At 42.9% G+C, this 14,688-nt stretch overlaps 2 protein-coding genes across 2 annotated transcripts in view; one reads left to right on the top strand and one right to left on the bottom strand.

Moving 5' to 3' along the window:
• BORCS7 (BLOC-1 related complex subunit 7) overlaps positions 1 to 14,688 on the top strand; it is a 65,217-nt gene that overhangs the window by 30,225 nt on the left and 20,304 nt on the right. The window lies entirely within an intron of this gene.
• On the bottom strand, positions 1,516 to 10,486 carry LOC127551531 (steroid 17-alpha-hydroxylase/17,20 lyase). The gene is made up of 8 exons (XM_051981320.1): positions 10,097 to 10,486; positions 7,583 to 7,721; positions 7,161 to 7,390; positions 6,462 to 6,548; positions 6,010 to 6,213; positions 5,395 to 5,564; positions 3,186 to 3,289; positions 1,516 to 2,265 (listed from the first exon to the last, which is right to left on the bottom strand). The coding sequence occupies exons 1-8, from the start codon at positions 10,391 to 10,393 to the stop codon at positions 1,988 to 1,990; spliced, it is 1,509 nt and encodes a 502-aa protein (XP_051837280.1). The 5' UTR covers positions 10,394 to 10,486; the 3' UTR covers positions 1,516 to 1,987.

Below are 14,688 nucleotides of genomic sequence, written 5' to 3' on the forward strand. Positions count from 1 at the left end.
TGTCCAGCATTCTAGTGTTACAGGGATAAAAGTCAAGCCATCTGTGAAACACTGGAGGACTTTTACTGTCAGGGAAAGGGGAGTGAATAGGAAATCTCTACAGCTTGTCAAAACAGCCAGAGAAGGAGAACAGAACTTTTGAGTTGGAAGATGCTTTAAAGATGGCTTTTCCTCCTTCCTTCTCTACACAAGGAAACTGAGGCCCAAAGTAGGAAGTCCACCACTTGTTAATGATATCCTCAAACCCCAGGCAAAAGTGGTACTAAAAAAGTGAGATCAGAAGGCCCAGGGAATGGAAGGCAGTAGTAGAGACAACCCTTTGAAGGTGGTAAAAACCTCATGGGATCCTGATAATATTTGTAGAATGCCCAAACCTGGAAGCGCTGTCTGAGTGGGATCAGGAGGCTCAGACAGCTGGAGCAGAAGCCTCCAGCCCGTAATGGACTCCAGACCAGGGATGAGAAAGAAAGGAAGTGATTGTGGCTGGTGTGGCAAAGTCTAGTCACGGGTATGCTGGCAAAGGTTTATAAGCTGGCTCTCCCCAGAGTTCCACATGCTTCTAAATTTAACATACATTATTACCACTTTTCCCCATCTTTTCCTGAAGCTTAGACTACCAACAAAACAGTAAATCAAGACCTGATTTGTAGCATTTGCTGATTTCTGAGGAATAAATGTTTACACTTTAAACTTAACAAGTACCTCTGGAGAGCCGGTTCCATTGGCTCCAGCCTACCTTTGGACTGCCAATATTAAGAATGATTGTAACTGCAAAATATGTTTAAGATAACTAATAGCCCAGAGTCTAATGGGACCACCAGGCCATAGTTCTCCCTACCCCTCACATCTCCTGCATAAGGTGTCTGCAGATTGCCCCTCTCTCTCATCCTGCCAGTGCAGGTCCATGTTCACAAGGAACTTAGGAAACTAAGGCACTATGTGGAAAGTTTAATGTAGACCCTCTCCACTACGAGGATGGTGTTTGACCCCTTCCCAGTCACTGGTGGATCAGGAGCATCATCTTTGGAAGCAGAGAACAGCATAGGTTGTGTCTTTTCAGGGTGGGCATGTACCTCTCCAAGGCAGGGTGAAAAGAACACAATCTTGGGAATCAATTCGTGTCCTATAAGGTAGGTTGGAAGAAGACTAAGTAAGGAAAGGGTCCATTGGCTCTTAGTTGGATGATCCATCCTGAAACTAATGGGATACTTCCATGATTAGCAGGTGTTGGGACTGTATAGAGAGTCTCTGATTACTGGATACCATACATGGGGTAGAGTGTGCAGAATGAGACTAGGGGCTCCAGGAGGCAAGTTGGCTTTGGGGAGTACCTGTGAGTGAGTGAGTGTGTGTGTGTGTGTGTGTGTGTGTGTGTGTGTGTGTGTGTGTAGGGGGTGAGGGAGCTTCTAAATTGATGAGATTCCCATTTCCTTTGGTTGTTTCAAAACAGAGCAGCTGATGTCAGCTCTGACCCTTCCCACATAAAAGGGAACATTTTATCCAGCTTGACCTATCTACTGGTCATCACACATGTGCAAAAAGCTTTATTATTTCAGATTCTGAGGACATTTGAAATGCTTCATTCTGCCCCTCCCTTGCCTTCCAACTCACCACCCCCTCATAAATCTTTTACCCTTCCAGACAAAGAACCTGGTGGGTGGGGCAGCTGACTCTGGAGCTGATTGAGGAGTCAGTCTGGAGGATGGATTGATTCAAGGGGCCATGGTTTGGTCCCTTCCCAGCTGCTCAAATAATGAGCAAGTTGGAGAGATGGCCATGCTGTCTCTTTCAGCACCTTCCAGCAGCTAAGATCCTGAAAGTGCCTGAGAGGAGTTTTTCTTAGGTAGATTCCCAGTGGTAATATCAGTAGTGCTGAACCAGTTGTGTTTGCCCAGATCAGAACCTCATGTTAACTTGTTAAGTTGGTCCCCCATCATTTTGTTTATGATTGTTCCTCAGCTAAAATGGAGGAGAATTTAACTATTCTCTAAGCACTGAGCTGAGCCTCCCTCCAGGACTTCCGCAACTTGAACTTTAACTTGAAGGGAATAATCTGATATACCACCCCAAATTTCCCCTCTAAGGAGGGTAGTTCTCCATCGTCAGGTGCTTCCAGGTCAAATCTTTGGAGAATCCAAGACAGAAAGAGAAACAACTCTGCCCGAGCCAAGAACTCCCCAATACAGACTCGAGGTCCACATCCAAAGGGAAAGTAGCTGGCAGTTGGCATGATGAGCTGCTCCTTATTCTTGTCCAGGAATCGTTCTGTGGAACAATCAGTGAGTGGGTCAGCAAGAGGAAACAATTTCCCTCTGGAAATAAAACATGCCAGATGCCTTAAAAGCAGACTACATTTGAGGAATTCCTGGTTTAAAGAGGGAAATATAATCCTTGGATAGTCCTTGGACTAGGGAAATGACAGTCTCAACCTCAAGGAAGAGGAATAAGGAAAAAGAGGTGGCTTCTTACCTCCCAGAAATTTGGGTTTGATGTCCTAGGAGTTCAAGAAGCCCCTTGTATGGGGACCTTTGCTCTTAGCACAGTGTCTAGCATACAGAAGATTCTTGTTTTTAATTTTAATTTATTTTTTATTGAAGTTTTTTTATTTTGAAAACATATGTAAGGATAATTTTTCTATATTGACCCTTGAAAAACCTTGTGTTCCAATTTTCCCCCCTTTTCCCCGAGCCCCCTCCCCTAGATGGCATGTAATGTATGTTAAACATGGTAAAAATATGTGTTAAATTCAGTATAGGTATACCTATTTCTACAATTATCTTGCTGCACAAGAAAAATCAGATCAAAGAGAAAAAATGAGAAAGAAAAGAAAATTCAAGCAAACCACAACAAAAAGAGTGAAAAGGCTAGGTTGTGGTCTACCCTCAGTTCCCATACTCCTCTCTCTGGGTATAGATGACTCTCATCATCACAAGATAATTGGAACTGGCCTGAATTATCTCTTTGTTGAGAAGAACCACATCCGTCAGAATTGATCATTTTGTAATTTTGTTGTTGCCGTGTATAATGATCTCATACAGAAGATATTTTCCCCCCTGAGGCGATTGGGGTTAAGTGACTTGCCCAGGGTCACACAGCTGGGAAGTGTTAAGTGTCAGATTTGAATTCAGGTCCTCCACACAGAAGATTCTTAATAAATTACTCGATAATTAACTTGACTTACTCACCTGGCTTAAACTTTTCTGGCTCATCCCATTCTGTAGGGTCATGGTGGATGGACCACAGATTGATGTAGATCCTGGTGCCTTTAGGGATGGTATATTCTCCAATGCTTTGAAGAGAAGATATATCTTTCCATGTGATACTGTCCCTTCTTTTTTCCCTTCTTTCCCATGCTTAGAGCTTTCTGCATACTGTGAATGTCTATTTTTAAACTAAAACTGACCTTTCCAATATCACTAATGACTTTCTAATAACCAAACAGCCAAATTTAGTGTTCCCTTTGGTGAAGCCTCCCCCTTCTCAATCTCTCTGCAACACTGGACACTGCCAACCCTAACTTCTTTCTTAATGCCTAGTCTTCCCTTAGCTTCTATGACTGTATGCCTATGATTTTCACCTACTTCTGACAGCTTCCTCTCTATTTTCTTTCATTTCTCTTCAATAACCATCATTTTTTAAATGTAGGTATCCCATCAGCCTCTGTCTTAGACTCTCCTTTTCTCTCTATAGTTATTTTTTCCAACCTTGTAACTTTCTCCATCACCATTTTGATATATCACAGGTTGGTGTAAGAAATTAAATGAATACTAAATAGATATCTACTTAAATAAATATATATCTTAATTTTAAAACAAAATTAAATGGGAACTTTTGAGGAATTTTACAGAAGCCACAGAAGGTAAGGCCAGAAGACCACACAGAAAAAGTTTAGAAATTCAGAAATGCATAAAATATATATAGCATTGTATAGTATCAACCCAAATTTACAACAAGGTATTGTAAACACCTCATACAAGAAAAAGAAAAAAATGCAGACTTCTTCTTTAGTATGGAGGATCAAAAATATTTACTCAGATTTTTCAGATCACAGGATGCCACAACCATACTCCTGAGATATGGAAGGGAAAATCCTATTTTGTTCTTTAGTGAATTCATCTGCTCTCAGTTTCAATTATCAATTACATTGATGATCCCCAGATCCATAGCTCTAGCTCCAATCTCTTTTCCCAATTCATACCTACTTTCCCATCTGCCTCCTGGACATCTCCACTCTTAGCTTGAATCCCTTTTCTGTACTACAGAATGACCCATCCAGATCCCCTATTATATCCTTCTTCTTCCTTCTTTTCCTCCTCTCCCCCTCCTACTTCTACTACTAATCCTATTATTGCTATACACCCCTATTAGTTAAAAAAAAGTTGCATGGTGATGATGGGAGATTTTCCCAGTGGCCCCTTTGAGGCTATTGTGGTTAGATGTTAAATTAACTGCTCTCAAGGGCTGATTGGCCAGCTCAGAAGAGGGGAGATTGGAAGCTTGCACAACTGAGAGCAGAGGACTGATATGAGTGAAGGGTAGTTTTGGTTGTTTTGGAGACGAGACTTAGGACTGACTGTCTTGGGCTGGGTGGAATATAACCCATTTTCCCTCTCTCAACTTGGCTGATCCCTTAGGGTCAAGCTATACCTCCTTTGAGGGCATGTCACATCTCTTACTTTGGAGATCATTGACCTGGAAAATAACATCCATACTCTTCAGTGGTATTCAAATACAGCATGGGTTGTGTCTTTTCAGGGTGGGCCATGATCTGCCCTGAGCCCACTTTTCAGCCTTATCCCACCAGATTACTTTTCGCTTATCCTTTGGTTTCTTTCAGTTCTTTGAGAAATCATTTTGTCTTTTTCTACCTTCATATATTTCTCACAGTTTTCTTATGTTTACAATACACTCCAACCTCACCTGCCTTTTGCAATAATCCTTCCCATCTTTCAAGGCCCAACTCAATTACCATTTCTTCCATGAAGCCTTCCTTGCTCTGTACAACCAGAAGTGATCTCCTCCCACTGAGCTGTCTTAATAGTATTAAGTCTATATTTCTCCTATACACTTATCACAATCTGAATGGTATCACAGTCAAATGTGTCCCTTGCCTTATCTCCCTTATTAAATCATAGACTTATTTCTTATCTGTCCTCGTACTCCTTCTCAGAACTTAGCACAAGGTTCTGAACCTGGTATACCTAATAGATACTTGGTGAATTCATTTGGAGGAGTGGCTTAATCCCTTTCTTCCCTGGGACTTGTTTCTCCCTTTTCCTTTATCTTTTCTTTGACTTCCCAGTGGTAATATCAGTAATGAGTTGATTGATTGGTGGGTGATTAGGAGTATTGGTGGTATGTATTTCAGTAAGTGGATAAGGGAATTGGACATACCTGCTGTCAGAACATGCCATGTGAGGGATAAGCAAGGGAGCCACTGGCCGTATGCGGAGTATTTCACGTATTGTGCACTCCAGGTAGAGAAGTTGATTCCTGTCACTGAGTACAGGTGTTCGGTTAAAGCCAATTTTCTGGTCAATTTCCTTCTGGATCTTCTCCTTTACCTGGGAACCATATGGAGGTTTATATATGATGGGACTTTTAAGCTTGGGAAGCTGAATCTTGAGGTGGATGCTGTACCCTTATGATATGGGTGGAATGGGGTCAATGGAATGTTTGCCCATGGATTATAAACCTTCAAGTTCCAGGGCAAACAGCAGGGACATGAGTACTTGGGCATAGGTCCTAGGGGGCATATCTCTCTGGGATCTCTGGTCAGTGTTTGGAGAGGGATTAGGGGGCAGGGAGTTGTTGCGTAGATGTTTGCTCACACAGTTGGGTCCAGGTGGGATAACACAAGCAGCCCTAGTGCTGGAGTCATTGATCACTGGCCAGAGCCACTGCATACTGTGGACATGTCAGGAGAGGTGGAGGTAGGCAGCAGATTTTCCTGGACTCTTTCTGGGGGCCCTGGTCTGAGCACTAAGGAATGCTGAATGATAGTCTCACCTGAGGATAGTGCAGCAGGTAGGCAATGCACCACTTGACAACACTACTGGTAGTCTCCACACCAGCTCCAAAAATGTCACCCACCGTCATCAGGATGTGCTCATCTGTGATCTCTGGCTCCTGGGTCACTTGGCCATTGTGGTTCACCTTGGCTTTCAGTAGCGTATCCAGGAGGTTGTTGACAGAATCTATGTTGAATTTCTCCTGAGATGATGGGAGTGGGAAATGGATATACCTTCTGCAGAACCCTGAACCCCTTTCCCTCTCCCTATTTTTCTCCTCTTAGCTCCCACCCCACCCCAAAACCCAGCTGGGAGAACCTGTGTCCAGGAGCAGGAACACAGCCAAGGTATTCTGGCATTGTCTTCAATAGATACAGAGAATGGGGGTTCTTAACAACAGCTTCCCCCCTTCTTCCAACCCCTCCAAGCTTGCACTGTTCTGTCATGTACCTTTTGAATTTTAAGTTTTTTCTCCAGTAGCTTATTCCGTATCATGACGCTCTCCTTCAACAGTGTCAGTTCTTTGTTGGGGAACAGCTAGAAAGGTGGGAGGGATAGAAGGGTTGGTCTTTAAGGCAGACCCTCTCTCCGCTCCCACTCTCATCTCCCCCACTTCACTTCACACCCTGCCCCCCAGACTGGGCCCTCTGTCCCTGATACTCTATCTCTCCAGGGAATCTCACCCTCTGGATTCCCTCTTTATTGGACACTTCCATAACCCCTGAGGACCCACTGGGTGGGAAGAGGCCTGGTAGCCCCTTGCCATGTCTAGCTAATGGCGAGTGTGTGGATTTTTTTTTAGAATCTGTTCTGTGTAAATCCTTGTCTTTGGCAACAATTGGGGGAGAAGCAGAAGAAGTCAGTAGTCCCTGCTGCGGGGGGGCTCATGGTTCAGTTAGGCAAAGAATAGGCAAGCAACGAAAGGGTACAAAGCAGTCCCTAATTCAGGGCTGGGCTCCAAGCGGAAGAACGGCATCATTTCCCAGGAAGCAGGGACCCGCGTAGACTTCACTCATAGCTTTGTTGAGGAGGCGGCTCACGTCCGTCCTTTGCCAAAGCGCTGGGAAAGATGGCGATGAGGGGCTGGGCGCCTTGGCCACAGTGTTCCCAGGGGACGGGCGGGGGCGAGGCAGACCCCAGGGCTCTCACCTGAGCCCAGGGAAAGATGTCCACCAGGCTGTCCTGGGCCAGATTTTTGATGATGGTGTCGCTGAAGTTCATCATGATCTCGATGTCTTTGTCGTCCTGCTTCCAGGAGGTGCTGAAGCAAAACTGGCAGATGACATTGGCGGAAGCCAGGAAAAAGTCCACAGCCGGGTCCATGGTCTGGCCTTGCGAGGCGGCCAGGGACTTACAGAGCGAAGTGGCCTCTTGGCAGACTGGGGAGACGAGGAAAGGCAAGGCCGCTGAGGGCAGACCGAGGGGCCCCCGACGACCTCGCACCCGCCCGTCAGTTTGGGGACGGCCACTAGGTGGCGGCAGCAGCCTGGGAGCATTTCTTCACCCCCTCCGGGGGCTCGGGGCCCCGGCCCCTCCCTCCCGATGAGCAGCCCCCAGGTCCCGGCACTCACTGATCTTCTCAAAGCTCTGGGAGCGATCCTTAAACAAGGAGAAGGTGGACTGCACCAGCTTTCGGTACATCCGCCACTGGGGGCCGTACTGGCTGAAGGCGATGCCCTTGCCCGAGCCGCTCAGGATGTCTGTGGTTACCTAGGGATGTAGGGGCGCCACACTCTACTCCCTTCCCCAGGGGAGATTGCCATCCAGCGCCCAGGGCGCCACGTCACCTTCCCCAGGTGTACCGACTCTAGCTTCCCAGTCTCTCCTCTGTGCTCCCTTCTCTCCTCAGCCCTTCCAGGCCCGCGCTGTTCTGGGCCGCGGCCCCTACCTGAGACTCTCCAAACGCTCTACTCGGCTTCTTCAATCGTCCCCCCTCGGACCCTGCTCTACTTAGCTGATAAACTCATCTTCGGAACGAGCGGGGCTGAGCGGGTCACCCCTCCCCTCCTTACCTCCAGGGACAGAGAGAAACTCTGTTTGTCGTTCAAGGCCCTTCGTAACGTGGCAATCTTCTTATATTTCTTATTACATCGTATTTTCCCTCCCTTCACACGCCCACCCACACAGTCTGAGATCCAGGGAGCCTGGCTTTCTTGCTCTTCCTCCAGTAAGACAATCTGTCTCCAGACTGGCCGTAGTCACTGGCTGTCTTCTATGCCTGGAATGCACCTGATTTTTGTCTCCTTATCCTTCCTGGCTTTCTTCAATTCCCACTAAAATCTCTCTCTGTCTCTGTCTCTCTCTCTGTCTCTCTCTCTCTCTCTCTCTCTCTCTCTGTCTCTCTCTCTCTCTCTCTCTCTCTCTCTCTCTCTCTCTCTCTGTCTCTCTGTCTCTCTCAATCTCTCTCTCTCTGTCTCTCTTTCTCTCTCTTTCTCCCCTTCTCTCTCTGTTTCTCTCTGTGTCTGTCTCTGTCTGTCTCTCGCTCTTTCTCTGTCTCTCTCCCTTTCTCTCTCTTTCTCTCTCCTTCTTTCTCTCTCTCCTTCTCTCTCTCTCTCTCTCTCTCTCTCTCTTTCTCTCTCTCTGTCTCTCTCATTCTCTTTCTCTCTGTCTCTCTTTCTTTCTCTCTTTCTCCCCTTCTCTCTCTGTTTCTCTCTCTGTCTGTCTCTCTGTGTCTGTCTCTGTCTGTCTCTCTTGCTCCCTTTCTGTCTCTCTCCCTTTCTCTCTCTTTCTCTCTCCTTCTTTCTCTCTCTCTCTCTCTCTCTCTGTCTCTCTCTTTCTCTTTCTCCCCCTTTCTCTCTCTGTTTCTCTGTGTCTGTCTCTCTGTGTCTGTCTCTGTCTGTCTGTCTGTCTCTCTCTCTCTCTCGCTCTTTCTCTGTCTCTCTTCCTTTCTCTCTCTCTGTCTCTCTCTCTCTCTCTCTCTCTCTCTCTCTCTCACCTCTCTCTCTTTCCTCTCTCTCTCTCTGTCTCTCTGTCTCTGTCGCTGTCTCTCTGTCTCTGTCCCTCTCTATCTCCCTGTCTCTCTGTCTCGCTCGTTCTTTGTATGCTCTTCTGAAAATGGGCAGGCTGTAGGATTTCTCAGTCTGGGCCCAAAGAACCAGAGAAGAAGGAGTTTTCCAACATAACTTGGGTCACAGCTTCTATGGGAAAAGGAACTGATGCACACAGGGTAAAGTGACTTGTCCTGAATCACAAGCTACTAAGTATCTTCCAGAAATTTGAATTCGCCAAGCTAAATCTTCCTGACTCCAGACCCTGTGTTCTGTGGTGCTGTCTGTATCTTCAGAGATCTGGTACAGACCTTAGAGATGATGTAGCACTATCCCATGATTCTACGTATGAGAAAACTGAGGCTCATCAAGAGGCAATTACTTGCTAGAGGACACACAAGTAATTAATTGTACAGCTTAGTAGCAGAGCTAGGATTCTGTCAGGAATTCTGCCTCCCAAATTCATCGCTCGATTCTCAATGCTTGAGGGGGACACTTTTTTTGGGAAGATATCTGCTCTTGAAACTGTTGGTATCCCCAGGAAGGGAAAGGGTTGAGAGGAGGGTATCCACATACCCTTTCTCCCCTCTTTCCTAATTCATTTCTGCCTCCCTATCTTCAATTCCTCCTCTCTTTGCTATTGTCTAGCTTTGATGGATGCTAATCTCCATGGACAAACTCTGGAAGGAGTTTCTACTGGGGCCCTCCAAAGCTGAGATAGGGGAGAGAAAGCTGAGCATGGCCAGAGCTGGAAACTAGAGAGAAAGGGAAATTGTCATCTGGAAAAGACTGAGAAAAACTCTGAGGAAGAAAAGAGAATGTGTCAATCTTCCTGCTCAGATACTAGTTACCCCCAATTTGCAGACAAGGAAGTTGAAGCCCAGAAGGTCCTGTAATTTGGCTGATATTATTCCTTGAGTCACAGACTGAAGGAGAACTAGCAACTCGCTCTGTCATGCTACTTCTCTCCCAAGTCCAGAAAAAGGGATGTGTATCCCCTCTTGCCACACTGCAGCTCCTACCTCCCTGATCCAACCTGTTCATGGCTCTCCTCAGGGACCCTCCCCATGGGTTACTGGCAGTCATCACAATACTTACCATTCGGGGGCGGCTGGCAAAATCCTTGCCCTTCTTGAGAAGCACTTCCTTGGCCAGTGAGAACTGGTTCACTACCACAGCGTACGAAGGCCCCATCCAAAAGGCATAGATGTGGCCGTACTTTTCCTTAAGCTTGGTGAATAAGATGTGTGCTTGGTCAGAGGAGTTCAGATAGGGAAGGCTGCCCAGGATGGGCAGATAGGGCAGACAAGTGGGATATTTCTTGCCCAGAGTCCCCAGCTTTTGCCACAAATAGTATAGCAGGGTCAGCAGGGAGGCGATGAGGAACCACCACATCCTGATTTGGGATGGCTAGAGAGAAAGGGCGTGGGAGGTCGGAGCCAGGCTGGATGGATATCGGCAGCAGAGGGAAGCACGCTGGGGCTCCGCAGTCCTCAGGCTGGCTTTTTAAAGTTGGCCCCCCTCATCACCTTGACTTTTGGGATGTTTATCACACGTTCGATGAAGGTTTCCCTGGAACTGGGCCAGGCTTGGGTCCTCTCCCTCGATGCAGTAAGAGGAGGAGGGAGGGTGGAGGATTTCCCTAACAGGGGTCAGGGTCCTGTAATCTGTTTGAATTCCCAGTTGGGGGTGCCAGTTGGCCTTGTACAGTTCTCGGGCCCCTGTAGTGAAATCATATGCAATCTGGTTTGGGGAATTTTCTTTTTTTTGAGGATGTAAATCAGATCTGAATTAACTGTGGCAGTTCTCACTAAAAGCTTCCCCTGAAAGAACTGCTTTGTCCAATAATCCTTAAATCAACTAGTAGGTATATTTAACAGTGTTACATATAACTATATATATGCACATAAACTATATATATATATGCATATACACATACACACACTATATACACACAGAATATACATATATATTGATGCTGAGTATGCTCAGATCTGAGATTCTATGAAAATGTGTGTCTCCTATCCTCAAAAAGTTTATAGTTTGTTTAGGGGAACAAGTCCCCCCTTCTCTCCCCCCCCAAAACCAGAATGATTAATTATGTGGTTAATATCAACAGCTCTGGGGAAGAAGAAATCTTCTGGAGGAGGCTTCAGCAAGATAAATAAATAGATAGATAGAATTTAAGGCAGGGGTTCTTGACCTGGGGTCTATGAACTTGATTTTTAAAATATTTTGATACTATTTCAATATAACTGGTTTCCTTTATAATCCGAATGTTCTATTTACTTCCCTAGTGTCTTTCTTATTTATTTTTTGGTTACATTTATTGAGTTCTTAGAGGGGACAGTTGAAGTTCCCAATTAATATAGTTTTACTGTCTGTTTTTTCTTATAACTCATTTAACTTCTTTCTTTGTTTTTGAGAGGCAATTGGGCTTAAGTCCTCAGGGTCACACAGCTAATAAGTGTTAAATCTCTAAGGTCAGATTTGAACTCAGGTCCTCCTGATTCAGAGACTGGTCTTCTATCCACTGGGCCACCTAGCTGCCCCACTTACTTAACTTCTTTAAGAATTTGGATGCTATACCATTTGGTACATATGTGTTTAGATTGTTTTATTGTTGATGATACCTCTCAGCAAGATATAGTTTCTTTCCTTTTTAATTTATTTTTATTTTTTCATTTTATTATTATTACTTTTGTATGTGTGAGTCAATTGAAGTTAAGTGACTCACCCACGATCATACAGCTAGTGTTAACTGTTTGAGGCTGGATTTGAACTCAGGGCCAGTGATGTATTCACTGCATCATCTAGTTGCTCTCCTTCCTTATCTTTTTAAAGTAGATTATTTTGCTTTTGCTTTCTCTGAGATCAGGACAGCTATCCCTGCTTTTCTTTTCTTTTTAAGCATATGTTTTATTTAAAAAAAAAACAACAAATTTCCAAATTAGTCATGTTGTAAAAGAAAAATCAGAAAAAATATAAAAACCACACAAAAAAGCAATCAACAAAAAAAAAAAAATGGGAATACTAGGTTTTTGATCCACATTCAGTTTCCATAATTCTTTTTCTGGATGTGGATGGCATTTTCCATCCCAAGAGCAAAATCTATCATAGTTGATCATCACATAATCTTACTGTTACTGTGTACAGTATTTTCTTGGCTCTGTTCACTTCACTCAACATCAGTTCATATAAGTCTTTCTAGTAGTTTGAAATCAGCTGACTCCTCATCTCTTATAGAATAATAATTTTCCATTACATTCGTATACCATAACTTATTCAACCATTTCTCAATTTGATGGCATCCCCTTAATTTCCAGTTTATTGCTACTACAAAAAGAACTACTAAAAACATTTTTGCTTATGTGACTCTTTTATGATCTTTTTGGGATACAGATCCAGTAGAGACTCTGCTTACCCCTGCTTTTCTTCCTTCAGCTGGAGTATAATAGATTACACTCTAATCCCTTACCTTTAATCTATGTGTATTACTATGCTTCTTGTAAACAACATATTGTAGGATTCTGGTTTTTAATCTACTCTCCTCTCTACTTCTGTTTTATGGGAGAGTTCATCCCCTTCACCTTTCACAATTATGATTACTAATTGCATATTTCTCTCCATTCTATTTTTCCTTCTATTTGTCATCTCTCTGCTTTCACCTTTTCCCTCCTCAACAGTATTTTGCTTCTATCACCTCCCATAATCTGATCTTCCTTCAGTCAGTCCCTCCTACTTCTCTTTACTTAATCTCCTCCCTTCCTACTTGTCTGTTGGGTAAGGTAGATTTCTTTTCAGATAATTGTGTATCTTATTCCCTCTTTGAGCCAACACTGAAGAGAATAAGTTTCAAGTCCATCCTCCCAAGTTCCCTTCACTGTAATGTCTTTCATGTCTCTTCATGTGAAATAATTTACCCCATTCTCTCTTTCTCTCTTCCTTCTGAACCCAGTATACTTATCTTTCTCATCCCTTAATTATATTCTATTATGGTCATTCTTTCAAATTCATCTTTTACCCATACCCTCTTTCTGTGTTTATTCCTTCTACGTGTGCTATTATATATATTATTATAGCACAATAGCATTTCATCACAATTGTATACTACAAATTGTTAGCCATTCCTCAACTGGTGGTCATCCATCTCAATTTCTAATTTGTTATGACCACAAAAAGAGCTGCTATAAATATATATGCACGCATACATACATTTTTTTGTATCATATACATAACTATGTACATATATTTTCCAAAAAGGGAATTTTCTATTTTCATCTCTTTGGGATATAAACCTAGTAGTTGTATTGCTGACTCAAATGGTATGCAAAATTTTATAGTCCTTTGGGGTAGTTCCCAAATTGTTTACTAGAATAGTTGGACTAGTTACCAACTCTACCAGGAATGCAATATTGTCTAAATTTTTTCACATTCACTTCAACATTTGCCATTTTCCTTTTTTGTCATGTTCATCAGTCTAATATATGTGAAGTGGTACCTCAGAGTTGTTTTAATTTGCATTTCTCTAATCAGTAGTTATTTAAAACATTGAGAGCAGTTTTTCATGTAACTGTTGACAGCTTTGATTTTTTCTGAAAAACTCCGTTTATAGCCTTTGACCATTTATCAACTAGAGAATGATTTTTATTTTTATAAGTTTGGCTCAGTTCCCTATATATTTATTGTTTATTTTTAAATGCACATGCTAGTTTTATTATATATTTAAAAAGAACAAGTTGCATATAATAGATTTGTTGTTTCATGTGAAATCATTTTGTTAAAATTATACAACGTTATAGAAATACTTGTTTTGTTCCATAAAATGAAATAAACTCAGAGCAAATAAAATTAGTTGTAAGATATTTCACCTCACATATCAAATTTTACTAATCATTTAAAGCAAGATAGTTATTTTCTATGTAGTAATAAATTGTAATTAATAAAACATTTTTCAGCCCTTATTAAGTGAATACAAAATCTTTCCAAAGCCATTCATTCATAATTTTATTTTTTTTCAGTTTAAACACATTGTGATGTAAAATTCTTCTTCTTCTTTTTTTTTAAATAGCCTTTTATTTACAAGTTATATGTATGGGTAATTTTACAGCATTGACAATTGCCAAATCTTTTGTTCCAGTTTTTCCCCTTCTTCCCCCCACCCCCTCCTCTAGATGGCAGGATGACCAGTAGATGTTAAATATATTAAAGTATAAATTAGATACACTATAAATATACATGATCAAACCGTTATTTTGCTGTACAAAAAGAATCGGACTCTGAAATATCGTACAATTAGCCTGTGAAGGAAATCCAAAATGCTGGCAGGCAAAAATATAGGGATTGGGAATTCAATGTAATCTGCCAGAGTTCTTTCGCTGGGCGTAGCTGGTTCAGTTCATTACTGCTCCATTGGAACTGGTTTGGTTCATCTCATTGCTGAGGATGGACAGGTCCATCAGAATTGATCATCATATAGTATTGTTGTTGAAGTATATAATGATCTCCTGGCCCTGCTTGTTTCACTCAGCATCAGTTCATGTAAGTTTCTCCAGGCCTTTCTGAAATCATCCTGTTGGTCATTTCTTACCGAACAATAATATTCCATAATATTCATATACCACAATTTATTTAGCCATTCTCCAATTGATGGGCATCTACTCAGTTTCCAGTTTCTGGCCACTACAAAC

This window comes from Antechinus flavipes, chromosome 2 (genome assembly GCF_016432865.1).
Source record: "Antechinus flavipes isolate AdamAnt ecotype Samford, QLD, Australia chromosome 2, AdamAnt_v2, whole genome shotgun sequence".
Classification (NCBI taxonomy): domain Eukaryota; kingdom Metazoa; phylum Chordata; class Mammalia; order Dasyuromorphia; family Dasyuridae; genus Antechinus; species Antechinus flavipes.